The sequence below is a fragment of the Myxocyprinus asiaticus genome, chromosome 36 (genome assembly GCF_019703515.2).
Source record: "Myxocyprinus asiaticus isolate MX2 ecotype Aquarium Trade chromosome 36, UBuf_Myxa_2, whole genome shotgun sequence".
Lineage (NCBI taxonomy): Eukaryota > Metazoa > Chordata > Actinopteri > Cypriniformes > Catostomidae > Myxocyprinus > Myxocyprinus asiaticus.
Window position 1 is genome coordinate 24049595 of NC_059379.1, and position 26177 is coordinate 24075771.

The 26177-nt window shown below is 41.1% G+C and overlaps 1 protein-coding gene across 1 annotated transcript in view; it reads right to left on the reverse strand.

Moving 5' to 3' along the window:
* LOC127426776 (transformation/transcription domain-associated protein-like) overlaps positions 1–26177 on the reverse strand; it is a 99742-nt gene that overhangs the window by 51683 nt on the left and 21882 nt on the right. Inside the window, exons 31-49 of the mRNA XM_051673803.1 lie at positions 25052–25222; positions 24847–24915; positions 22649–22669; positions 22166–22285; positions 21394–21513; positions 21132–21296; positions 20021–20202; positions 19618–19816; positions 17128–17256; positions 15118–15384; positions 14349–14555; positions 13949–14107; positions 13688–13819; positions 13444–13554; positions 13217–13363; positions 10543–10756; positions 9769–9894; positions 8779–8925; positions 7144–7346 (exon numbers count right to left, since the gene is read on the reverse strand). Of these exons, the coding sequence (XP_051529763.1) occupies positions 7144–7346; positions 8779–8925; positions 9769–9894; positions 10543–10756; positions 13217–13363; positions 13444–13554; positions 13688–13819; positions 13949–14107; positions 14349–14555; positions 15118–15384; positions 17128–17256; positions 19618–19816; positions 20021–20202; positions 21132–21296; positions 21394–21513; positions 22166–22285; positions 22649–22669; positions 24847–24915; positions 25052–25222 (2889 nt within the window). The remainder of the gene's footprint in view (positions 1–7143; positions 7347–8778; positions 8926–9768; positions 9895–10542; positions 10757–13216; positions 13364–13443; positions 13555–13687; positions 13820–13948; positions 14108–14348; positions 14556–15117; positions 15385–17127; positions 17257–19617; positions 19817–20020; positions 20203–21131; positions 21297–21393; positions 21514–22165; positions 22286–22648; positions 22670–24846; positions 24916–25051; positions 25223–26177) is intronic.

Below are 26177 nucleotides of genomic sequence, written 5' to 3' on the forward strand. Positions count from 1 at the left end.
TTTTAAAGATCTTGTGAAGCATCGATGTTGCTCTAGGGGGTTTACACACTTTTGCTTCACTATGATCAAGGACCGAGTCCATCAAAGATTAAAGTCTCCTCCCGATATTATATCATGAGGGGTGCCAGCAGCTTGCAACATCCCTTCAAGATCTATAAAAAAGCCCTGATCATCAATGTTAGGTGCGTAAATATTAGCCAAAAATCAACCTTTACCCTGAAATTCTCCTAAAACAACGACTCTTCCTAATTTATCTTTAATCTGTTTGTAGATGTTTATTAATCAATATAATAACTCCCTTGCTCTTACTTGAGCCAGCACTAAAGAAAACATGTCCACCCCATACCTTCCCAAATTTTTCAGCTTCCTGCGGGGAAAGATGCGTTTCTTGAAGAAACACTATTTCATATTTCTTGCGCTTAAGAACAGAAATAACCTTCCTTCTTTTTATGGGGTGCCCCAACCCATTCACATTCCATGTGAAGAGAGATAACCCATTCACATTAACATTTGACATATTGATATAATAAAAAAATAAAAAAATGAGTGTGTCAAAAACAAGATTACACAGACCACATTCCCCATTAGTGAGACAATCAAACCCCGAACTTCCCCCGGAACAAAACAAACAGAAAAAAGAAAAACGTGCGCATTAACCCCACGCACAACAGCGCCAACCGGCAATAATCCCTCTAAACTCAAAGAGTCCATGTACGCATGCGAGAACCCCCGCGACAACTTTGCCATCGGATTATTCAAGTCCGGTGTTTCTGCTCAAATTTTGTGAGACACAATTACAATAACAGAAAATACTTTGTAAAACAGACCCCAGCCAACAGGCAGAATAACAGAAAAAACATGTAGATTCATTCACAAAACTGTCTCGAAGGTGTGTTCCTCCACAAAATAAACTCCAGCTGATATAAAGCCATTCAGTTTCCATGGACAGACAAACAAATGATCAGTGAGCCGGCTGTTATGAGTGCAGCAGATGAGGTAATCATTCTACTAGGAGGCATAAGCACAAAGAACAAACATATTTAACCACAACTGTCCCGAAGTAGTGTAATTCCACAAAACAAGCTCCAGCCATTAGGCAGAGCCAGCGCGAAAAACAAAACCGGCATCCCGGTTCCTCGGATGATCAAGAGCCAAACTAACTCGGAGGCCGCGAAAAAAGAAAAAAAAAAAAAAAAAACGTACTCAGTCCGTCAACTTTATAAAAGACGTCCTTTATGTGAGCATGAAGATATTTTGTGGTCATCCAAAGCATCCATTCTCGATCTGTCCGGGAAAAAAAAATCTTCAGTCAATGCAAAAGTTTCTTGGAGTCATGCCATAAAACAAACTCCAGCCGCTAGGTGGAGTCAACGCAAAAAGAAACAAAAATGGCACCCAGCTTCCTCAGATAATAGAGTGCCTAAACCGCGAGTCAGTCCACTAATATAAGAAACATCAAATGGCTTACTCCAATGTATTTATAAAGGAGAGTGCCTGTTTTGGACAAGTAAATACTTTGTGACCATTCTTCGTTTCTATTCTCAGTTTGACCGGGAACATCAATGCAAAGGCGATCTTCTGTTGGTGTAACAGTTTCTTACATTCCTTGAACCGATCACGTTTCTCTCTTGTAGAATTCGCAAAGTCCGGGAACAAGAAAATATTATGGTTCTTCCAAGAAAGCTTCCCTTTACTCCTCACCTGGCGCAACACGAGATCTTTATCGGATGATCTCAGAAATCTGGCCAGAATTGATCGGGGCCTGTCTCCCTCAACAGGTCTGCGAGCAGGGACTCTGTGACCTCGCTCGATTTTCAGCTTGTGGCCTGTTATGTCGAGCAGACTCGGGAAAAACTCGTCCAGGAATTTCACCATATCTCTGCCCTCTTCATGCTCAGGAATTCCAAGAATTCGTATTTTATTCCTTCGGCTCATATTTTCGAAATATTCCAGTTTTTCCAAATATAATTCCAAATCTGTTTTGGACGCTGGCGGATTAGTGGATAATTCCCTTTCCAATGACTCAAGATAATCGATTCGTTTTTCAACTTCTGTCACCCTTGTAAACAACTCAGAGAATTTTGTTTCCATCGGCGTAATCAAACGACGTATTACAGCGAGATCCTCCTAGTCAGCAAGAACCTTCGTCAACATCACCGACATGTTGGACAACTGACGCTGAATATCTTCTCCTGACGTGCCATCCAAATCGAGTCCCCGGCTCACAGTCCCGTCAGAGGCCTCAGCTTGAACACGTAAGTGTCTTTTAATGTCTCCAGAGTCTGAGAATTTTGACTTCTTTGCCATATTTACCTCAAAGAGCAAGTATGTAACTGGGTGTATCGAATCTCACCGGATCACAACATGAAAATAATAAAAAACTAGCAAAGTTCGCAGAGCTAGTCGCTCACATGTCATCACGTGAACCCCCGATCAGTCTGGTTCTTAAGAAGTACGGGGATCCGGGCGAGTGTGGGAATTGCCGTCCAGTTTTCCTGATCCAGCTAGACGTTAAAATATTGTCAAAGATTTTGGCTGGCGGGTTGAGTGGAGTTGTGGCATCTCTTGTACATGTAGATAAGGTGGGGTTTGTTCGGGCCTGTGGCTCTTCTGATGATATTGGGCATTTCATCAACATCATGTGGTCAGTGGCAAATGATCAGACTCCGGTCGCTGCCATCTCACCTGACACCAAAAAGGCATTTGATATGGTAGAATGGGATTATCTTTCTAAGATTTTGGAGATGTTCTGGAATACTTTTATTGGGTGGATTAGGTTGCTTTTTAGACACCCGGTAGCGGCATTTCTGGCGAATGGATTAATTTCAGATTATTTTGCTCTGGATGGGGGTGCCCGGCAGGGTTGTCCTCTTTCCCCCTTGTTGTTCTGTCTTGACCTGGAACCATTGGCGGCCGAGGTGGGGGGAGGGTGATTTTCCAGGGGTGGTGGTGGGTGGCGTGGCACATGGGCTTTTGCTTTACGCAGATGATGTTTTATTATTTGTCTCCGACCCTGCTGGATCTGTGCCTTGCCTCCAAGGAATTATTTGTTCCTTTTCTGAGTTCTCAGGATATAGAGTGATTTGGTCTGGGTCTGGGGCTTTGGCTCTGGCAGCGTGCTGCCCGGTGGTGGCTTTTCGGCCAGGCGCCTTCCAGGGGCATTGGGTGTGTGGGTATTTTGTTCCCAGCAGATTTGGGTGATTTGAATGGAGTTAATTTTGGCCCTTTAATGGGGGGGGTTTTCGGGCAATGTGGGATTCATTGCATTTGTCTATGATAGGGAAGGTTATTGTTGTTGAAGTGAGTTGTATTCCAGGGTTTGATTGTCTGCTGCAGTCTCTCCCTGTGGATGTCCCTCTCTCTTATTTTGAGCGATTTGGTGGCATGGTGAGGTCCTTCATTTGGAGTGGTGGACGTCCCAGATTGCATTTCCGTGGGTTGCGTGGGCCGACTGATGTGGGTGGGCTGGGCCTACCCAAGATTTTGTTTTGTTATTGTGCATTCGGCCTCGGACGTTTGGTTCATTGGTCGCCTCCACCTGGGAGAGCCCCTCCCTGGTTTTGTGTTGAACAGGGGTTTCTTGCCCCTGTTTCGCCAATGAGAAGCCTTTCTGTCGGACTGGCCGGAGAGGTTGAGTTGCGCCCCGTTGTCTGGGAGTGGTGATTGCTGCTTTTGGAAGAGGTCATGAGGCATCAGTGTATTATTCCCAGCTAATTCAGAGTCTGAGGGACGGAGCTTCAACTTCTCTCAAGAGATTATGGGAGAAAGATTTAAACTTGGTATTTGAGGAGGGAGTGGGGGCAAGTCTACATCTAGAGATGCAAGGGTGTGCCTTATGCAATTTAAGATTTTATATCGATTCTATTGGACCCCCTCTAGACTGTATAGGCTTGGTCTTGAAGACACCCACCTGCTGGCAATGCCAATCAGAAGATGGGGACACAACCCAGGTTTTTTGGTGGTGTGTTAAGATCCAAGAATTTTGGTTGAGGGTTCAGAGTTTTAGGTGTGATGTATTGGACACTCAATTTTCATTTTGCCCCAGACTCTGTATTTTAGGCGATGGGGTGGTCATTAATATAGGGGGTAGATATATAAAAAGTTGGGTGCTGGCCGGAGTTATGATCGGCGGGCAGATCATTCTTGGGGGATGGGGATCGGCTGGGGCACCCTTGTTTCGGGAGTGGTGCGCGGAGATGGGCGGGATGGCGGCGTTCAAGGAGATGACATATAGAAGGCTGGGAAAATGGGATTTGTTTAATAGGAAGTGGGGTAGATATTTGGCCTTTTTGGAGGGTTCTCGGGGAGGGGTAGTGGAGAGGGATTTGCAGTTTTAAATGGGTGTGTGCGCATTCTTATTGTTTTTTTTATGTTCTAAATAATTATGACCACTGGGGTGCGTGTTTGTGTTGGGTGGGGGGGGGGGGGGGTTAATTTATATAATTTGATTCCATATTTTCTGTTGTTTATTTAATCTGTGAATGGAATCAATAAAAAATTTTAATAATAAAAAAAAGAGGGGAAATGTTATTGATACAGCTTTTCATTCCATTAATTTAACAGATTGCAGAGTAATGTTTTTCTTGTATAATGAAATCATAAAGGAGGGGAACCAGAGCAACTTTCATATTTTAATATACTGTAATACAAGGGGGCCTGGGTAGCTCAGTGGTAAAAGACGATAGCTACCACCCCTGGAGTTCGCTAGTTGGAATCCCAGGGCGTGCTGAGTGACTCCAGCCAGATCTCCTAAGCAACCAAATTGGCCCGGTTGCTAGGGAGGGTAGAGTCACATGGGGTGATCGCTATAATGTGGTTCGTTCTCGGTGGGGCGCGAGGTGAGTTCAGTGTGGTTGCTGCGATATGTCTCTGTGGCAACACGCTCAACAAGCCACGTGATAAGATGCACGGGTTGACGGTCTCAGACGCGGAGGCAACTGGGATTCGTCCTCCACCACCCGGACTGAGGCGAATCACTACGTGACCACGAGGACTTAAAAGCACATTGGGAATTGGGCATTCCAAATTGGGAGAAAAAAAAAAAAGAACATTTATTTTATATATATATATATATATATATATATATATATATATATATATATATATATATACACACACACACACACACACACACACACAGTTTGCAGAGCCTGAAATTCAGCTCGGGTATTGCGCACAATTGTAATAATTCCTGCAAGTTCCAAGTTCATAATACGGTAAATTCCCGCACACTTTTATTCACTTTACAGTGCAGCTGCGAATTAGTAAACCAATAGATACAGATGAGCAAATCAAATCAATAAACTTGTTTTTGTATCAAACTGTAATTCCAGAAGCTTTGCATGACGTCAAACAGCTTTCATATCTTGGCGCTTGCACATTTGCAAGAAAGGCAGAAATAGCAAAACTGCTTTGTGTAATGTACCAGCTGCATGATGATGAAAGACACTTAAATACCTGTTACATCTCTCATCTCCAGTTCCATCCAGGGTTGGAAATTAATGGGGGCTCTGGGCAAAAAAACAAACAAAAAAAAACCCCTGCAATCTGATATAGTTCCAAATATATCCATCGCAATTTTCATTTGAAGTTTCGCTGAACACTGTGTTTCATTCTGTCTGTTGTGCAGATGTTGCAGAGTCATTGGTGGAAGCTTGCACCATAAACACACAAAATGTGTCATCTCCTCCTCTGTGTCGGTGCATTAGTTTTATAGGCTATGTTAATTTAATAGCTAAAATATTTTGAAATATGTGAATGAAAAAAAAATTGTTTCAGTAACAATGCATATTATGCAATGTAGAGATCATGCAACTTTGTTATAATTGAAACATGCCATTTTAAAATTTAATTAATTGTTTAAAGTATTTGACAAAAGTATGAGAGAGTCATAAGGTTAGAAAAAATGACCATTGTAAAGGTAAAAAATGCACCCCAAATGAACCGTGTAAGGGGGGAATTCCTCCCCAACCCACAATTTTCAGAAATTAATTTCAGGCCCTGAATTTGTTATAATGCAACGTTTACTTTCAGCCCGCAGCCATCAATCAAGTTAATAAGTAATTTTTGGTCCTTCGCAGGAAAAAGTTTGGGCACCTCTGTCCTAAAGAGTTAACAGATGCGTCATATCAACTCAGCGTGGCCGAGAGATCAGACGTACACCTTAATTCTTTCAATATTCCCAGAATGAATCATAATTCCCTTCTTGAGCTAAAATTCCTCACATATAAATTGTGAGCAGATACAACAAGCCTGTTGTATTACATATTTAATGGTGGAGAATTTTCATTCAGATTTCTAATCTGATCATTTGTCATTTATCCTTCATATAATGGTGGTCGAACGTGGTCAAGATTAACTAATAAACTAATTTACATATCAAATCCTACATATTATTGGTGGATAAATGCGGGCATGTTTAAATCTGCCCATTACATTTAGCGTTCCATTATACAATTCTTACATATTATTGGTGATAAATGCTGGCAGTTGTCAATATACCCTGCCACAAAGTCGCTAATTTCCTAAAACTGACATCTGTTAAAATCCCCCAAAACTATATAACCACACTTTAATTCCACAATTTGTATAATAATGTGCAATTTAAAAAAAACTGTCATTATTTTCTATTTTTACATTATTTTCAGAACATTTGTCATGGACTACTTTTAGTCACTATCAACAGCTATTGTATGGAAATCAGTCATTGTAACATTCTTTAAAATACCTACTTTTGTCCAAGTCATATGGGTTTGGAACAACATGAATAAATTACAAAATTTCCATTTTTGTGTGTACTGATCTTTTGTTCCTACTGGTCCAGATCAGCCTGAAACGTCCTGGGATCCTTCAGGAGGATATGCAGAGTTGAAAGGTGCGATACGACCAAGAACAGCACCGTTTGGTGAACTTTCTTCACTTTTTAGGAACAATAGCAACTATCTTTAGAAATCCAAGCATTTTAGAATGATCTGTTGTTACAGCTTGGTTTCAATAAATGGTCTTTTTGGAGTTCAAAAAGTTTTAGAACATATTTATAGTACAATGAACTCTTATCCATATGTTATAGCATGACCCCTTTATCATGATACCAGATGTTAATGGGTTAATTATTGTGAGAGATCAGCGGGTTTGTTAGTTTACCTGGTTGGTGGCCATGGGGTTACCAGAGTTCTTAACCCACTCCTCCACAATCTTCACAACGGCTCGAAGAATCTTTGGGTCAGGAGATTTCTCAATGAGGGAGGTGAGGATGACCTGAATGAAGTTCTTCCTCATTTCCATGTTCATTACCGAAAGCCTTGTCTTCACCAAATCCAGACTGAGCATCACCAGCTCACTTGTCACTACACCCAACACACAAGAATAAGAGAGAATTCTCATATAACTGGTAATAATGACATTTGTGATACAGCGGAACACTATTCACAACCTAGCTGAGGACATTCTATCATATTCCAAATCGAACACACTTTTCAAATCCTCAAGCTGACGCACACAGCGAGTTACATAAATCTAAAATGCACACATAGAACATTTTTCACAAATTGTAACAGCTGAGGATATGAGCCGTAAGATACAAAATTTTGCCCGCTGAAAAACTGGGAAATGAAATAGAGTTTTAGCATGGAGAGCGGTAGCTGAAAGGAGACGGGGTTATGAGTTTAGTCTGGCCTCTGAGTGCATTTTCTGCTTGATTTGCTCAAGGTAAAATGTGATTGTTCTGATCAGTTGAACCCTTGGAGGAGAATATGTTAGAGGCTGATTTCCAGTTTGGGGCAGACTCATGCTGTGTGGAGGACTTGACGGACACTGTCAGGGTGACATTGCAGTTTGAGGCCTTGCAGACAGCACAGAACAAGCAGTGTGTGAATGTGTGAGTGTCTGTTCAATCCTATCTCCATGTACCATTTAAAAACCATAATAGCATCTAGAAGAGGCACTGAGCAGATGGGATTGTCTGGATTTTATATTCCGTTGGACACAGGGGGAGATTTTTGACTTCAATCACCGAAGATGTTTCCTAGTATGGATGGATTTGTGGGTCGGTCTTAAAGGCATTTGATTGGCCCTCCTGCAGCACCCAGTGGTCAAACATGGACACCACAAGCTCAAGTCTGAACAGTTCTTTCTCTCACACTCTGTCTTTTTGTCTTACTTTACACTTTTTAAACTGCTCCAGATGACTGTAGACAAGAGGATTAAAGCTTTCCCAGAAGGAGCGCATATTTTTCTGTCTTACTGTCAAGAGCCGAAATTTAAGACAGACTGTCAGTTCTGGGCCAAGAGGAAGATGACCCATTGTGTGAGTCAAAGCAATAGATCATAACCTGCCTCAGCTGCCTTACATATACTGTCCAGAATAGAACAAGCTTAAAATCTTTACAGGCTTGAAAATGGCCTTCTGGAAGGTAGGAAATTGATGACAGAAAGAGGCCAGTGCTAAAGCACTTTTTTTTCTTTTTTTTTTTTCAATTGAGCCTTGCATGTTATTTCACATTAATTTAACATGGTTGCTTCGAGACAGCAGCCAGTTAAGATTGATTCAGCTACGTTCAGAAGATTTAGTGCTCCTCCAAGCACTGTTTGCATAATAAGAACTGATTTGACCTCTGTGCGGCTGAGGTTTTGGGAAAAGCCGGTTCTGTTTAAAGGGATAGTTCACCCCAAAAAAAACATATCCTTTTGTGTACAGGTATCCATAGAGGTCTGGAAACAACCTGAAGGTTATTCATTTTTGGATGATCTCTCCCATTAGTTTGTTTTTAAAGGAGTCACCTGTGCTGGTTTCAGCGGCTCCAGGGTTGGGTTGCGGGCTCAGGTGCTCTCTCACCATCTTCTGCAGGGAACGCATGAAGACGGAAATAAGGCGGTCGATGTAGCTGGAGTTGTTGCTGCAGGCTGACTTCAGGATCATCAGCGTTCCTGGAAGCAGAGAAAAGAGAAGCCAGTAACATGATGTCCCGCTGAACTCACGACACTGTCAGGGACAGCAAGCGACATGTGCCTGCTAATGACTTTGGGTGCCGCTCCTTTGTCCCTGTAGTTGTATTACAAGGACGTTTCTGAAGAAATCTTACAGAGTTACCGGGTGAGAAGGGGGGGAAACATGAGTAATGTCTTGCTTAGATCACAGCTCAGGGGAGGAAAGATAAATGTAAAAAGTCACCCTCTCTATAGAGTCACATACAGTACATCAGGGCTAAATGTAACTCTAGAGCACTGTAAGAATGGAACCAGAAGGTATTTATTGACCAATGGTGCCATTTTTGGCTGAAATGAAACACCAACAACTTTAGATTGTTATCCAGCAGTGTTTCATCACCTTTTGATTTCATTTCTGAGAAACTATATATTGTGAAATAACTGTGTTCCTTTTTTAAATTTCTAATCTATGAATAAACAGCCTTGCACACCTGGATGGTCACTGGCAGATGTGGGGAAAGTCAAAAGGCCCACACACTGTAATTTAGCTTGCAAACCTTACTATAACACATCGTTTCTGTCCGAGAAATCAGCCATTGTAAAAACCAACATAATTACTTGTTCTATTCCATTTTTCAAAATATCTAATCACTGATCCAATATGAATTGGATCAGTGTTTACATATTATGTAAAAATAACACTACCCAGGACAAAAGTGTAGCAAATAAAGAGGTTTTTGAGAAGATACATTCTTGATAATCATTAATATCTGATTAGCATTGGTGAATCTTCCAGAATAACCATGGTTTGGTAGTACAGCTATTAAAAAAAAAAATTCTCACCAAACAATTGAGTTGGGTTGGCACTACTGGCTTTCTCATAGTTGGTAAGGCCTTCATAAATCACCTTCCCCACAGCAGCATACAAACACTCCAGCTCCTCATACTTGGATGCCACTGACGACGTGCCTGAGGAAAAGAAACAAAGATATTGGAAAAAAATTTACTGTGCAGAACTCTTAACACATATTTAATATCAAAACCAACACAACCTGGATCAGGTTATGAACAGAGTACCAATCACAGAAAAGACGAACAAATTCTTGTAATTGTAAATGCTAGTGCATTGCTGTTGGCATTTCTGCCCACCTTCATACTATACATATCTAATTATTTTGTCACAAAAAGCCAAGGTTCATACCTGACCCTGCTAGATTGTAGTACATAACACTTAGTGGATACCAGACTGCTGTACAAACCAAGTAGTGTGAACTATGTAGTACTTTTATCAAGTATATACTAAGCAAAATGTGCATTTGTAGAGTAATGCATATATGGCACTCTGCCTCAGCAAAACAAGCAGATACATTCACAGTGTGCTTTTTACATAGCACTGTGAACTTTTTCTTCTATGTGGAGAGTTAGGCTGTTTACTCGTCTGTTTGCAGCTGCTGAGCACAACACAAACCTGTAGAATGATTCCCTCTAACTGTATCCTGCACTCTGGATGTTGTTTAAATCGAGCAAGGGATTTTATTGTCCTAAATATCATGACTTTTCAAAATTGAGAACTCTAGAAGATAATGTATCACATGAATCTGAGCCTGATCTACTCACTGGGTTCAGTGGGGAAGGTGCTCATGAGCCTGGACAGAAGGGAGTGCACTGCCCGCAACACTTTGGTGTTGCCACAGGTCATGCAAGCAGCAATACCACGCTGCAGGGGCTTGAAGTGAGCAAGGATGGCTGGAGGCTGCAGTACTGACAGAAGAAAGCTGAGAATCTCCAGTCCTGTGCAGATGTTGGAGAAGTTTGCCTGGTTTGGTTGCTCCTGAAAAACAGAGGAGAATACGCTAAAAAAGCAAATACCACAGAACAAAGTCATGAGGGTGAGTGAAAGATTCCCTCTTTTCTTCCCATTTCTTTATGTCAGGTATTGCACATACTTGGCACAATGGGGGGAAAATGTTGATTAGGTTTCAGTGGCCATTGAAAAGTGAAACTCATGTAATATTGACAACAGAGTTAGGACTGGCCCCTGGGGGCCGGAAAGCTGGCAGACAGATCTCCACAAAGCCGAGCCCCTCCCAGCGGCCCATCCTTTAATCACTGACAAGGCAGCACAATGAAATGTGCATCCTATTTGTGGCACTGTTCATTAGTTTGGATAAGAAAGCTAAAAAGAGCCCCTCACTCCCTCACAGGGCTCTGGGGTATGCACAACGAGTGACCTGTTTGTTACACTCATGGAACAGAAGGTGTCATTACCCCACACTGAAAATCAAGAAATAATGATTGGAGGAAATGCAGGGTGGTCCTGATAAGCTTCTCTGGCTTTGTTGAAAAGAGGCCACAAATGCATTAGAGCTATTGCATATTATGAAAAAATATATTTAAAAAATCAGTATGGGCTGATAGGAGTTCAATACCCTCTACGTTTTTTTGGCCTGATCAGTAAAACAAGTTAAAGTAAAAAATTCACGAAGGGGCCTGGGTAGCTCAGTGGTAAAATACGCTGGCTATCACCCCTGGAGTTCGCTAGTTCGAATCCCAGGGCGTGCTGAGTGACTCCAGCCAGGTCTCCTAAGCAACCAAATTGGCCCGGTTGCTAGGGAGGGTAAAGTCACATGGGGTAACCTCCTCGTGGTCGCTATAATGTGGTTTGTTCTCGGTGGGGCGCGGTGAATTGAGCGTGGTTGCCGCGGCGGATGGCGTGAAGCCTCCACATGCGCTATGTCTCCGTGGCAACGCGCTCAACAAGCCACGTGATAAGATGCGTGGGATGACTGTCTCAGACGCGGAGGCAACTGGGATTCGTCCTCCGCCACCCGGACTGAAGCGAATCACTATGCGACCACGAGGACTTAGAGCGCATTGGGAATTGGGCATTCCAAATTGGGAGAAAAAGGGGAAAAAAATCCCCCCCAAAAAAAAACATTCACAAAGACCCCAAAATACAGGGTAAAATAGAGAAAGTAAATATAACTGGTGCATCTGAGCTAATGTAATGTCAGAATTTGCTCTTGAACAGACAAGTAACTGTCAAATACACAATGAAACAACATGTAGTCTTGCTGCCTTCAAATCATGATAGTACTTACAAGAGGAGCACACATGATGCCTCCTCAATGTTGTAATTATTAGTAGAAATCTCAGAATTTTCTTTGAGACTTTCTCTGAGTTGGGAGCATGTCAATAAAATAATTGAATGAGTGGTTAACTAAGGCTAACATTCTGCTTAATATGTCCTTTTGCGTTCCACAGAAGAAAGTCATACAGATTTGGAACAACATGAGGGTGAGCAAATGAGAACAATTTGGGTGAACTATCCTTAAAGATCGATCTAACGCACATCCGTTGCACTTCATTTTGTTGCAATAACACTAAAAAACCTTCCTGTATTTGTCAGAAAGTGGAAAAATTCTTAAGTTGGAACTTCCCAGGAGGACTTGAATTTGATCTTTAGAAAAGCAAAGGCTGTACAAGGTCCAGACAGACTCTCTGCGCTCTGAAGAACTGGGCCATATCACAACGTTTCAATCACAGGCCTACATGAGCATAGGGAAATGCATAATTGTCTGGCCCTGAAAAGAATCAATAGAGTAGTGTGTCTGGATGACAGGAAGCCATTGCCAGATAGCAGGAGGAGGGGGAGAGAGAGAAGGACAGGAGGTTACAGTGAAAAAAGTTCAGGTGGCTGAAGCTCACTAACGGAGAGCTGTTCCCTCAGATGACAGCTGAATTAGTCACACCAGTGAACTCCAAAGAAAGAAAAATCAGTCATAAGACCAAGGATATCGATTTAGCTGGCATGAAAACTGCAATTGGAAAGGCATTGGAAAGAATGAAGAGGGATGTGAGAGGAACAGGATATGACAAATGAAGGCAGACAAGATCTTCTCCAACATGAAGATCTCACTCAAACATTTACAATGACATTTCTTTCATTTCTTATTTAACCGTAAGTAACAAATCTCTTATCCAGCCTCAAATTTTGCCCAAAACTCCAAATTGAGCCAAGCAGTTCCACATGGTGTGACATGGTGCTCATGTGGGCAGCAAAAGTTTGAATTCAGCTTGCAACATTTACCAATCCTGTTCCCTATCTCTTCACCCCATTATTTTCTGTCATTTCCTTTCTATCCTATCCATTAAAGGTAAAATCCCATAAATAATCAAAATAAATAAATAAAAAAAAATCCATAAATAAAAATAAATCAGTTGTTTACATGTAAAAAATTTTTTTTTTTAAATCAGGAGTTGTTTAATGATTAATGGCTCACAGACTCACCACAGTCATAAGGAGCTTGTCGAACCACTGCAATTTAAGTTCAGCGCGGGGCCACATGTCTGGCCTGACTGCAGTCTTCATCAGGTTCACACACCGACGGGACAGCAGCTCACCGGGGGAGCCTGCTACATTAGTGCTATCATTCACCTGCAGAGGAAGAGCAGGATTTAGCTTGGATAACTCCAATTAATACACTGAACAACCAGGAATGAGATTACTTCCTTTACCTGGCATGCGATGCGGATGAGAAAGTTGACCACTGTATCTGTGTGCTGCTTCTCGACAGGCTTGGTGAGGAGAGCCTCAGTGCCTGGCACTGACTGACTGCGGCCAAAGACCTGCGTATAACAACACAAACACAATACAGCCCAATGTACTCAAACATGGCACACTGCATCATGGTACAGAGTGCATGAGACTGATTACAGTGGTCACACTCAGGCTGTGCTGAGCGGTTTAAAGTTTCCTTACCGTGCCGACAGCTCCAGTGGCTGTGCGGAACCTCTTCACGTCCTGAGCCGAATCAACAGAGATTCCTCTCTTCATGGCACCAGATGCACTTGTGCCCTCACCCACACTTCCTGGATCAACCTCTGATTCTGGCTGGAAAAAGGACATTTTTGTGAGAAATTTGATTAGTACCCAATAAACTGCTGGACAGTTAAACAAGGCATTTTATTATAACAGAAGACAAAACTGATTATGCCATGAACTTATTTCCTGGCGACAGACCTGTTGGTCTTTGATTCTCTGGAGCTCCCATTTAATGACCACCTCAGCCAGATCCACTGCCAACTTCCTCTGCTCGATAGTCACACTAGGGGTGAAGCCCAATCGCTGCATAGCACTAATCATGTGCTGAACCAGGTGGTGCCTAACTGGGTAATATACCTGAACACAGAGACACAGGCACATATTATAATATATATGTTTTACATGTTTTATATATATATATATATATATATATATATATATATATATATATATATATATATATATATATACACACATACACATATATTTTAGAGGCTCAACCTAATCTCAGAATCTACAGTACATGAACTTTGGAGTTGTGTGTTAGCTGTAGTATGAAAAGAAGGGTTCAGTTAGTGTTAGCTGACATTATACATACTCTAAAGTGTTGAACAATTAGGTGAAGTATATGGACAAGCTGAGGAACTGTGTGGCCCTCTTCTACAATAATCTTGCGTGTCCAGTGAGTGAGCATCTGATGGCCGTCCTCCATCCGAGCAGGCACTGCAGGTGTGAGAATGGCCATGGCTTGCCGTACAATGGCCCGTGCCTCCATAGTATGAGCCTTCAACAGACTATGGAAAACCTGTACAGAAGAGACACATTGACATTCAGCAGTATTCAACAGTTAATGACAGACTACTGTCAAATTACAGTTGACTACTGAAGTGTTTTCAGCAGAGACTACACTTCAAGCATTTCAATCATGCTATGAGTTTGAGTAGCAAAAGCTCAGGGGCTTTATTTCTATCCTTTGAAGTACTGAGTATTGAATTTTATAGATGTATTTTATCTGCTACAGCCCTGGAGTCTCTTTTGTTATACACATCTTAGATTACTACACCAAATATGAAGGCAAAAATGTTTTCCCAGCTATTTCAATTTCAAATAATTTCTTTAACGTCTAAATGTCCCTGAATGTGTTTTAAGCATCACGTGCTAATAAATAACACAGCCAACGGTCCAAATCTGTAAGCAATTCCAAAAGTTCCCACACCTTTTGACCAGTCTCCATGACCTTCAATCATTTTATAAAGATTGCACTCAAAAACAGCAACTTATATTGATAAAATATTGTGGAGCAGAGCACAGCTATAAAAAATGTAATTCACTATAGAAATGTTAATCATGACAGCGTGTAGCTGTACCTGTAGCACAATCTTCTTGTGAATGGCAAACTTGGCGATAATGTGAGCCAGCAGGAGATGTCCGCTGTATTTGCAGGCCGGGTCCACACAGGTTTTGGGGAGCAAGCAAGGCCAAGCGAAGGTCATGAGACGCCTTAACTTGCTGTTCCTGCTCTTGTTGTTGTCGTGGATATGGTGTGGGGCGTGCTCAACCAGTAGGGTAGAAAACTGAAGCAGGTAGATCCTCAACGAGTCTGCCAGGTCTGCCTGCTTCTCAGGGTCCAGCACCTACAAGAAGAGGAATATGGAAAAACACATTAAAAGATATCTGTTTTCAGGTCTGTAACCACCACAGACACTGAGAGGGACAAGTTCACCCCAATATTCAGAATATTTCAATGGCTTTTTAAATCAGAACTTTTATATTTGGTCATCCCCACTTTTGGTTTCATCCCCCATATTTGGTTACATATTCTTCTATTTCATTTTTGGCCTTTTGGCAGTTTTATTGGTACGTTGGTTGAGAGAGGACAAGAAAGAAACAATATTGGGCAAAATCAGAAGCTGAATTTAAATTGTGGACGACCGATATGGGTTTTTTTAACGGCCGATGCCGATATCCAGAGAGCAGGGTGGCCGATAGGCCGATATATCACACAATTTAATATAGTAAATAACATATTTATACATTTTATTAAAAAAAATTATAAATTCTTATCTAGCACTATTTTTCCTCAATTTCAGAGAAAACATTAACTTTGTTAAAAAAAACAATTTGTGTTTAAATGGTAGACAGCAGTTTCTTCTGATTTCTGTTTAATCATCCAATTTTAGAAATTTATTTGCACATAAAGAAATTAATAATATATTAGGAAGGGAATAACAGTGCACACAATGGTCTAGCAATCATAGATGGCATGTGTGCATTAGCAATCGCATTTTCTCACAAAAGACTGAATCAAACCAAATGTACATAGGAGTGCACAGTGAATATAACATTTATTCACTGCGCACATGAGACGCTTTTACTTTTGAAGTTGCTCTCATCCAGTGAGCAGCAAACAGTTTACACAGAACGGATCGCCTGCCTGAATTGTCACGGACTGACCATCATTAAACATTCGTAAATCAGAGGAACTGAGTTTTGATCCTGGCTTATAGACGCTTCAGAGGAAGATATTATAGGAGCGCTCAACAGGAAAAAAATGCTGGATTTCGTGAGGTCTGTGAATTACATCTGTTTAAACGTGATATCCGCATATATGCAGATGGTATGATACAAGTTTTATATCATTAGACAAGAAAGTTAAAAGTTACAGGGAACTGTTGAGGTGAGAGAGGGAGAGTGAAACGCGAGCACTTTAACATTATGAGCTCATACGCGTCTGTCGCGGCTCTGATATGCGAACCGTTTAAATGAGACGTCTATTATTGTTGTAACACGATGGCATGCAACAACAAAACGAACTGCGATTGGTCGTTTACATGTCTCAAATGGCTCCTTCACATGCAAGCAGGCGATTCTCTCTGCCCTCGCGGCCTTAAGAAGAAACAATTGGCAAAACGGGAAAATTTAGTGTCCTCTGCGAATTATTGGTCAACCATTAATTTAAGCTCATTTGGCCACATGAAAACCAAGGCTAAATGTGTGCTGTATGCTGAGGCCCCAACATATAGCATGTTTTAAAGATTATTTTATCTTTATTGTCAGGTTCCTCTTCTGCCAGGGGTGTTGAACACAATCCCTGTGAACAAATTGTCTGATTGGTTTGCTCTTTGCTGTGATTATTGCCAGGAGAGAAGAGACAATCAATTTAAGCGTGAAATAAATGAAGGCTATTAAACACCACCACTGTGTGTCTCATTGAATTTGCATTTAAAACAAACACTATGACCTTTAGTGTGGCCTTGACATTTCTGCCAGTAAAATAACAGCTAGAGGTCATCCTAGATGAACTGGTGACATGATAAATTGAGAGTGACAGCACTGCCACTGGGGCTGGACTGGGGCTGCTGGAGAGTGTTGGTTACCTTGGTGATGAAAACACTAGTGATGCTCTCTGGGTTGTCGCCCTCTGGATTGGGAGGCCCCAGCAGTTGCTCGCCTTCCCCTTTCTCAAAGCTGTACAGGAAGGCCGGGTTCAGGATGTGCTGCAACACCTGCAAAGTGGACACAGACAGCACATAATCAAAATGTGTTCACACTGATAAACTGAAATGTTACCAGTTTAACAAGTCTTTTTGCCATTGCTTGAGATGTACAACATCTTTGCTTTTTTAAACAAGCGTTTTAATTTACTTAATTTATTGAATATGCTTAAAGGAGATGTTCATTTACTTACCCTTATTTTATTCCAATACCATATGACTTTGCCGTAGAACACCAAAGGAGATGTTGGGCAGAATTATTGCCTTTTTCCAGACAATGAGTCAACGATGACTGACCTAACACACTGCCTAACATCTCATTCTATGTTCCATTGAAGCCAGGAAGTCTAGAAGTTTTGAACAACTTGAGGGTGAGTAACTGGCAATAGAATTTTCATTTTGGACAAACTATCCTTTTAAATGATCAACAAGGTAGCTCCTTGCAGAAGTCATTAAAAAGTGTGATGATGACAGAATAGATAGAGACAGGCACAATGTGGTAGCCTGGGTTTGGTTTGATGGAAGCCTAACTGATATTAATCACTCTGATGAACATTATATTAACCGTCATTGGTCTATTTATGACTTTGTGATTTAAGAGACTCAAAGATACTAATTCACTCAACCTTGACTTAGCAGACTGCAGTTCTCTGTAAAATGTCGCTGCACACTAATGCCTTTGTTCCTCCTCTATGCAATTAAGTTAAGAGAAACATCACAGAGAGATAAATAACCATGTCATAAATTTTTCCAGTGATAATTTAAGCTATGCGACAAAATTAGCTTTGTAATTGTCTTTAGACAAAACTACATACAGTTTTTCTTGTCAGAGGCAACGGTGTTGTTTACTAGCTGACGCTTGAGAGCATGCGACTGCATGTGGATTTATTCGAACATAAGCTGCTCTATCACAGGGCCATGGGGATGCAGGTGTTCCTTCATTATGAATTGTCCTAATGAGGCCATCTACCATTCACATGAGTGATGAATCACAACAAATCCTTTTCTACATGATCCATCACTGCCCAAACCGCCGAGGCTCCAGCTGCCTGAAAACATCACCTTAAACGGGTATTGTGTTAAGAGCATGCAGCTGCTGAGTTCTCCAGGGGAATGTTTGGGATGTAACGTCTGTTTGGCTGTGAGGGGGGATTTAGCAGAGCAGGAAGAGGCTTAGCCATCAAAGCTGTGAAGACTAGCCAACTATGAACTGCTACAAATTTCTCAATATTATTGTAGTGTGTCATCTGAACAAGACCATCCTGGTCATTTTAATCAACTGACATTTGATCTCTTTCTTGAACTCATGTGAATTTTTTCACATGAATAAAAAAGAAAAGGGAACAAGGAGAGCATTCCTGACCCATTCTGACTAAATGGCAGTGTTTCCCATTAATGACCTAGACTGTGGCGGCCTGCCACAGTTTCATAATGAACCGGAAATATTTTTACACTTCTCATAATAACATAAAAGATCTCTAATGTTGTGTTTTGCAACATTGCTTCGGCAAAGCATCTCTCACTCCCAGTCAGTCAATTGGTTGCTTAGGAAGCCTGACTGGAGTCACTCAGCACACCCTGAATTTGAACTTTGAACTCCAGGTGTGGTAGTCAACGTCTTTACTTGCTGAGCTACCCAGGCCCCTCCTGAAATACATTTCTGAGTATCTTACAAAAATGTCACCAGCCTGAGAAAACACACAAAACCAGCAACTAAAAGCCTTCCTCAAAAGCTGTAGCACTGTTTCAACCTGGTACCTTGTAAACAACTTTGGATGATAAAAAAAAAAAAAAACCTGTGTATCCTTTCTCCCAGAAGTTGCCTAAAGCCAGCCAATCAGATTAAAACTGGCATGTTCGGCCAGCACTTGCCATTTTTGTGTGAAAGCAGTGTGTGGGTGTGCTGTTTGAGGCTGACACTAGGAACAGGTACTCCAGGTAATGCCCACCCACTACAAACAATTCACTACAGCTCTGTTATGCCATTCCTACAGGGCTAATTAAAAGCTAACCTTCAGTGTATGAGCTATGGCTATTAGAGTAATCTGCAGATAAATATTAATTAGCACTCTTCAAAGACTTTGGTTGACAGAGTGTGTCATGCTTATCCAATCCCTGCTGTCCTCACTCTCTTGAACATAAATATTCAGCAGGGCAGGTTGTTAGGCGCATTAGATGGCCAGTGCTAAGGGAGCGTGACGGCGTCATGCCCCAATTGACAGAAATTTACCACAAAGGTGGTATTTGTAATGCTGACCGTGAAATGCTGGAACATCGGTCTGTGTCATGGCATCCATCACACTCATAAAAGGTTGTCACAAAGGCAAAATTCATCAGTTTCTCCTCGTATGTTAAAACTGTGGTATTACTCACCTTTGCCTTGAGCTCATCATTGAAGTGCGGGTCATTGAACTCCACAAAGCGGAAAAAAAGCGCTCGTTTATGCGTGATGCTGTAGTTCTTGGGGATCTCCTCCTCCATGTACTCCTTAAGAAAGGTCATGTTGCACAGAAAACGGCCAGTAAAGGCTCTCAGCAGCTGGAAGAGCAGCTCGATCTCAGAGTAGTTGCGCCTGAATGAGAATGTATGACTTAGAAATAATGCTAAATGTGAAGAGTGACCAAACAGAACTGCAAAAATAATGAGCATTTCCCCAAACACTCTCCCCATCTTCCACTGATCCAATAAATAAATAAATAAAATAAAATGAAGATAGTCCCACCAAGTCAAAGACATCAAAATGTATAAAAAGTAAAATTTCTTGAAAAACACTTACTTGCAGTAGCTAAGCAGACAATAAGCCAGCAGTTTCGGCTCTTTCCAGTTGGTTGCAGCCATGTTGTCTTTACGGTGGCGTTCCTGGAAGGCCTCGCTGACCCACACACGTCTGAGCTGACTGACTAGAGAGTGCTGCCCTGCCAACCAGCCTTCATCATTTTTCACGATGATGCTTATGATCTGATGAAGTACAAGAACGCTTATTAACATTCAAGCTACAATTACATTAAGCATCCCATTAAATGACAGTAAACAGCTCAATTGACCCTTTGCTAAGCCCTGCCCTAGAAGTGTTCCTGGCCAATCCTATCTTTGCAACTGCTGCCGTGCGCCATCTCTCTGACAAGCATTTGCTTTTTTCCAACAAGAGTCTATGGGAGAAATGTGTGTTTGAGTAGTTTTAATTGGAATTCTATTGAATGATCAAAGAAATGTAAAAACTTTGTTGCTGGATCTCTTGTAGTAGTGACAAAAGGTACCTAGAGAGGACACAATGTATTTTTTCTTTCTTTTAAAAAATCTTTAAATAAATCTCAAGAAGAGCATGCTATGGATTAAACTATCTGTCCTCATTCCCAAATGAACATATATAACATCAGCAAAGAAACCTACATTTGCTCCAAGGTAAATTAAAGCTAATAACTTAACATTAATTAATTTACATATTGATTCAGTTCTTAGTAAATGCGATAGTAAATAAAGATTTCAAAGTATTATAGTGAGTGTGTAATTAGATATTCTGTTCATTTGTATGTTATCAGGTGTGAAATCGGCATTAAATGACGCTTTTCTCTGTTCAAGTGACTGTGATGATCAATTGCCTCGATTAGGCTCCACAGTTTTCAATCACATTACTGTGTAATTTAACAATTTCTTTTACAAAGAATGAATACCAGTAAATCAAAAAAATATGCTTTACAATGTCTGTCTTCATTTCAGCCCATGTAAGAATATTACCAATTCAGTTTAAGAGAAAATTTTGCCAAAAACGAACCATTCACAGCAATCTCCCATTCATTCCTGTGAGAAGTACTGCAAAGCTTGTCAAAGAGAACAGCGGTTACCAAGAGCGAGCTTAGCGAAGAGTCAATTTAAAGACTATGGGCAACCTTGATGGCCTGGAACTGCAAGTCGAGTCGGGCAGTGCTGGTGGAGGGAGACCCAGGCCTCACGGTTGCTGCAGACCCAGCTGGAACCAGCAGAGGGACAAACCGATTTGGGTTGGAAGCCAAGACATCTCTAAGAGGCTTGGCGTCTTTGTGCTTCAAGAAGCTCTGTGAATGGAATTTATGAGAAAGACATAAATATATGAGCTTATAATTGTATGAGGTATAGGCAAGTAAAAAATAACAAAGAAACAAAAAAAAACACCATGAACATGCGGCTCCACTGCGGGTCGTTGAGTGTGGCCTCCATCATGAACAGCTCCACTGTTTGCGATGGATGACGCGTCAGGAACTTAATCAGCGGCTCTCTAAAGGGACTGCCCGCCTTTGGAGTAACAATACATAAACAAAATTGTATTAAAACCACAATATTCACACTGCACCAAATTTAATTCAAACTAGGGCTGTCAATTAAATGGATTATTTTGTACAATCAATTATTCAAAATAACACTGAAAATGAACACATTTTAATCATGCCCCCTGACTTATATGTAATTGTAAATATCATATAAACCTTAAAGTACTAGCTAAATACAAAAGCACAGCCCCGCTGATATTATAGGAAATGCGCCTCGCCAAACCACGCTTACCCAGAGCAAGCAGTACACAATGAATAAGGGGTTGTTCACACATGATGTGTTCTTATGTTTGAAAACACAAAGAGGGAGTGCAACAGAATAGAATGCAGGAGTCTTGAAACACATATTAAGAAACAATGAGTATATCTTACAGACGTTTTGTAATGTCTATTTAATGCTTTCTTTTCATCTTCATTTGCTGGCTTTTCTCAGCAAATATAGATGTGATTATTTGCAAATAATTTGAGTATGCATTTAATTTGATTGAGAGTCCTAATTCAAATACAAACTACACTGGTTGTCACATAAACTGAGATGCATTTGCCACAACAATATACTGTATTGTGCATGCAGATTCAAAATTAAAAGAGTGAGGAGATGACAGGTTTTTTTTTACCTCTATGAGCATGGCCCTCTCTGTCTTCATTACCACCTCCAGCAGAGGTTTAACAAGGGTCTGTGGAGCAGCTGGTATCAGGTGGAAGAGGTTTATAATGGCTGAACAGATCCTCATTTCCTGCAGAGGGGAATAGAAGAATGTAACAGTGATGGTTAGTGATAAACCAGCAATGGAAAACCTAGAAGTAACTCCAGAGAAGTACCTCCTGTAATATATATTCAACAGAGACACATGTTGGGGAACATCTGCAGTAAAGTCACAGAGGCAAGTAAGAGGCAAAGACTGTCTAGATTAAAAAACATCATGGATCCATGGGGTGTCATATGGAAGCAGGTTTGGAAGAGGCAACCTCAAAAATGTGAGACATAGGGGTCAAACACAACACCACAAACACAGAGATACTGCTACAAAGACTCCACCAGCACAGAGTAAACACAAGCACAATGAGGACGTAGCCGGTGAAGCTGACCACCATCTCACCTCTAAACCCTCCATGGCAGGCTGCGCCAGAACAGGAGACAACAGACACAATCAGCAAAGCAGTGTGGGTAATGAGTGCTGTATGGACTGAGGGTACAGTATGTGTTCCAGTGAATGGGCATGTGTGATTCTGTTTAGCAATGAACATGTGCATGGCTGCACACATTATGTTGCTTCTGCACAGACCAACAAAAAAAAAAAAAAATCTATGCATATGATAGACTCAAAAATGTATGGGAAAAAAGGCATCCTCAGAATTCTTGAATTAGAGCTAAATGGAAAGCGTTTCAACTGGAGTCCTTGCTGAAGCTGAGAGAAATCTTGTACATAAATATGCAGCACTGATTATGTGCAAGATAAGAAGAGCATCCTAGAACAGTAGACATTTCAAATTCATAGAGCCAAATGACGAAATGGCAAATATAACAACTGTTTCCAAACATACAGAAGCCCACAGAGGCCATGCTTCATTATTTTTTGCTTTCTCAAGACCATATGATCCAGACAAAACAAAAGATCAAGAGTTTCTTGAATTGTTTTGAAAAACCATGACAGAAAAACAAAAGTTATGCATGGTATCTTTATAATTTACAAATATATCTATCATTCTTGCAAAGTTGGCATAAATATTTGCAATAGAACGCATGATTTTTCATTTCTTTGTTTTAAGTTACTGTATAAAATTAAACACTCAATGAGGGGGTCTACCAAAATGTTAAAAATAATCTAATTGGGGCCTGGGGAGCTCAGCAAGTAAAGACGCTGACTACCATACCTGGAGTCGCGAGTTCGAATCTAGGGTGCACTGAGTGACTCCAGCCAGGTCTCCTATGCAACCAAATTAGCCTGGTTGCTAAGGAGGGTACAGTTACATGGAGTAACCTCCTCGTGGTCGCTATAGTGTGGTTGGCTCTCGGTGGGGCGTGTGGCGAGTTGTGTGTGGATGCCACGGAGACTGCCATAAAGCCTCCACACATGCTACGTCTCCGCGGTAACACGCTCAACAAGCCACGTGATGAGATGTGTGGGCTGACGGTCTCAGATGTGGAGGCAACTGAGATTCGTCCTCCTCCACCTGGGTTGAGGCGAGTCACTACGCCACCACAAGGACATAGAGAGCATTGGGAACTGGGCATTCCAAATTGGGGAGAAAATATAATTAAAAAATTAAAAAAAATAACCTACTCAAAGAAATTAACTGTTTTGCATTAAATTAGAATGCATCTGTAAGGAAAGGTACAGGGAAAATGATGCAGTACATTTCTGTTCAGGTGACTGAAGGGTATGTCCAAAATAAATAGTTTTTGCTCAGCAAGAGCAAAAATAAGTGGGAACATTAATGATGAATAAAGCTTTCTCACTATATTTGGAACACTGTTTTTTGTTTTTTTTCCACGGGAAGATATTTTTGCACTTAGGAAACATTGAAAAACCGAGTACTGAAGAACACAACCATCCGCATATAGGTCTCATAACAGATATATCTGAGTTGTATGCTCTCCCTGAACTGACCTTCTTTTTCTCTGTGTGACTAAACTAATCATCTGGAACTAGTGTTTCAGGCCCCCCACCCCCCTCACTATTGAGCCATCTGACCCCACCTCATTGTCATGTATGGTTGGTCACTCTGTCAATGTTGTAAGAATATTAAAAACTGCAGGAACAGAGGGCCAATTTGCATGTAATTACAATACATTTTAGAGAAAGGCAGGGCACGAACACGACCAAAAGAATGGAAACTCTTTTTGAGGCATAGAAACAGCAAGCTTTTTATTATCACCCTCTCACCTTTTCTTCCTCTACAAGGTTATCTGCCCAACAAGATAACGAGTATCCAGAACACCGAGGCTCGTTACCAAGCTGGCCCGCGGGCGGTTGGCGCCTAATTAATCATTGATTGTAATATGGCCACTCACAAAGTCTGAGTGGGGTGATCTGGTTTGGAGGGGGGAGTCCAGTCCAGAGCTAATCTCAGCTCTGTATCTATAGATCCACTCTACTCAAGGCTAAATAATGAGGCTTCCAGCCTTGTGAAGTTCAACAGACAATTCAAAGAAAAGTGAAACGTGCCTTGTGTCTGACAAAAAAATGAGAGGATTTGTGTGAGTATGTTTGTAGAGTGAAAGATGCAGCATAAAAAAACAACAAACCACAGTGTATGCCACAGAGACCAACATCAAAATTAAACTTATACTCACACTGCCATCACTGCGTTGGCCTCCTTTATGATTGATCACCACCACCTCCATCCACTTACGCAGATGTTGCTGCAAGAACATGAAAATCATGGATTCTGTTCTCATGACTGTATATAAAGACTCTTTGAATAATGCACTGTACACTATCAATAATCTATTGTTGTCTTTAAAAGTGATCTACTGTAGATATTTGGTACTAACTTACCATCATCTGGTCACAGAATTTGTCATTGAAGGAGTTGGGGAAGAGACGCGTGACAGATGTCAGTCTATTGACCACGTTGAGTGTCAAACTGCGATAGTCTCCAAGCATCATCAGCAAGGGACGCATGTGTGTATGGATCTGATCCACCTCGATAGTGGCTCCCTCTAAGAACTGAGAAATGCATAAAAACATGAACACTCACACATCCAGACTTCATGTGCAATACTACATATTTTCAAAATCTAGTAGTTAGTGTGTTGCCTGAACTAATTGAACTTAAAGGTGCTGTAAGCAATTTTAGCCGTTCTGAAACTTCCACAAGACTGAGCCATTAAATTAGACACACCCCCACTTTCCAAAACCCCACTCTCCAAGAGACAAGAGACCGAGCAGCAGTGCATCTTTTCAGGGTTGACAAACACAACAGTAGCAAAATAGTGCCCTCAACTGACGACTACTATTAATCTGAATATGGCATTAAACCTGAACGATCCGCTTCAAATAACTACACTCTGAGAAGGCACAAAATGATTGACAGGCAGAAAGCACATCAAAGTCATCTGACTGGCTGATCAAAGAGTGTGACCGTGGCCTGCGGACACATTTTTGTTTGCTGTTTGCACAGTCTAGTGCTGTCAGGAGATGTATTTCAGTGATATATTTCAGGGAACAGGAATAATTTCTCCATACTATTCCATTAAAAAAAAAAAAAAAATATCGCTTACACCACCTTTAAAATTCCTGTCTAATAAGGCAGGTTTATGGTTCACCTGACCCTGATTGGACACGTTTCTTAGGGGGCCTTTACATAACATGTTCTTGCTTTCAAAAACAGACAGAGTGCAGTGGAATGCAACAGTAGACAGGGAACAATTTTAACAGTGAGAGATGCAGCGCAACTTCGTCCATATGGCTGCAGAAACAGCGCAGAGAGGGTTTACCATAAAGCACAGCACCATGGAATGGAACAGAATGCAGAGGTCTTGAGACACATTTTTAAAAAATAACTATTTTGACAATGAGAAACACAATGCAATGTTGTCTTTATGACTGTAGCGGTGGTGTTTGAAAGGGGATATATTTTAAAAAACTATTCTAAGAGAGTAAAGAACAGCACACTAAAGCA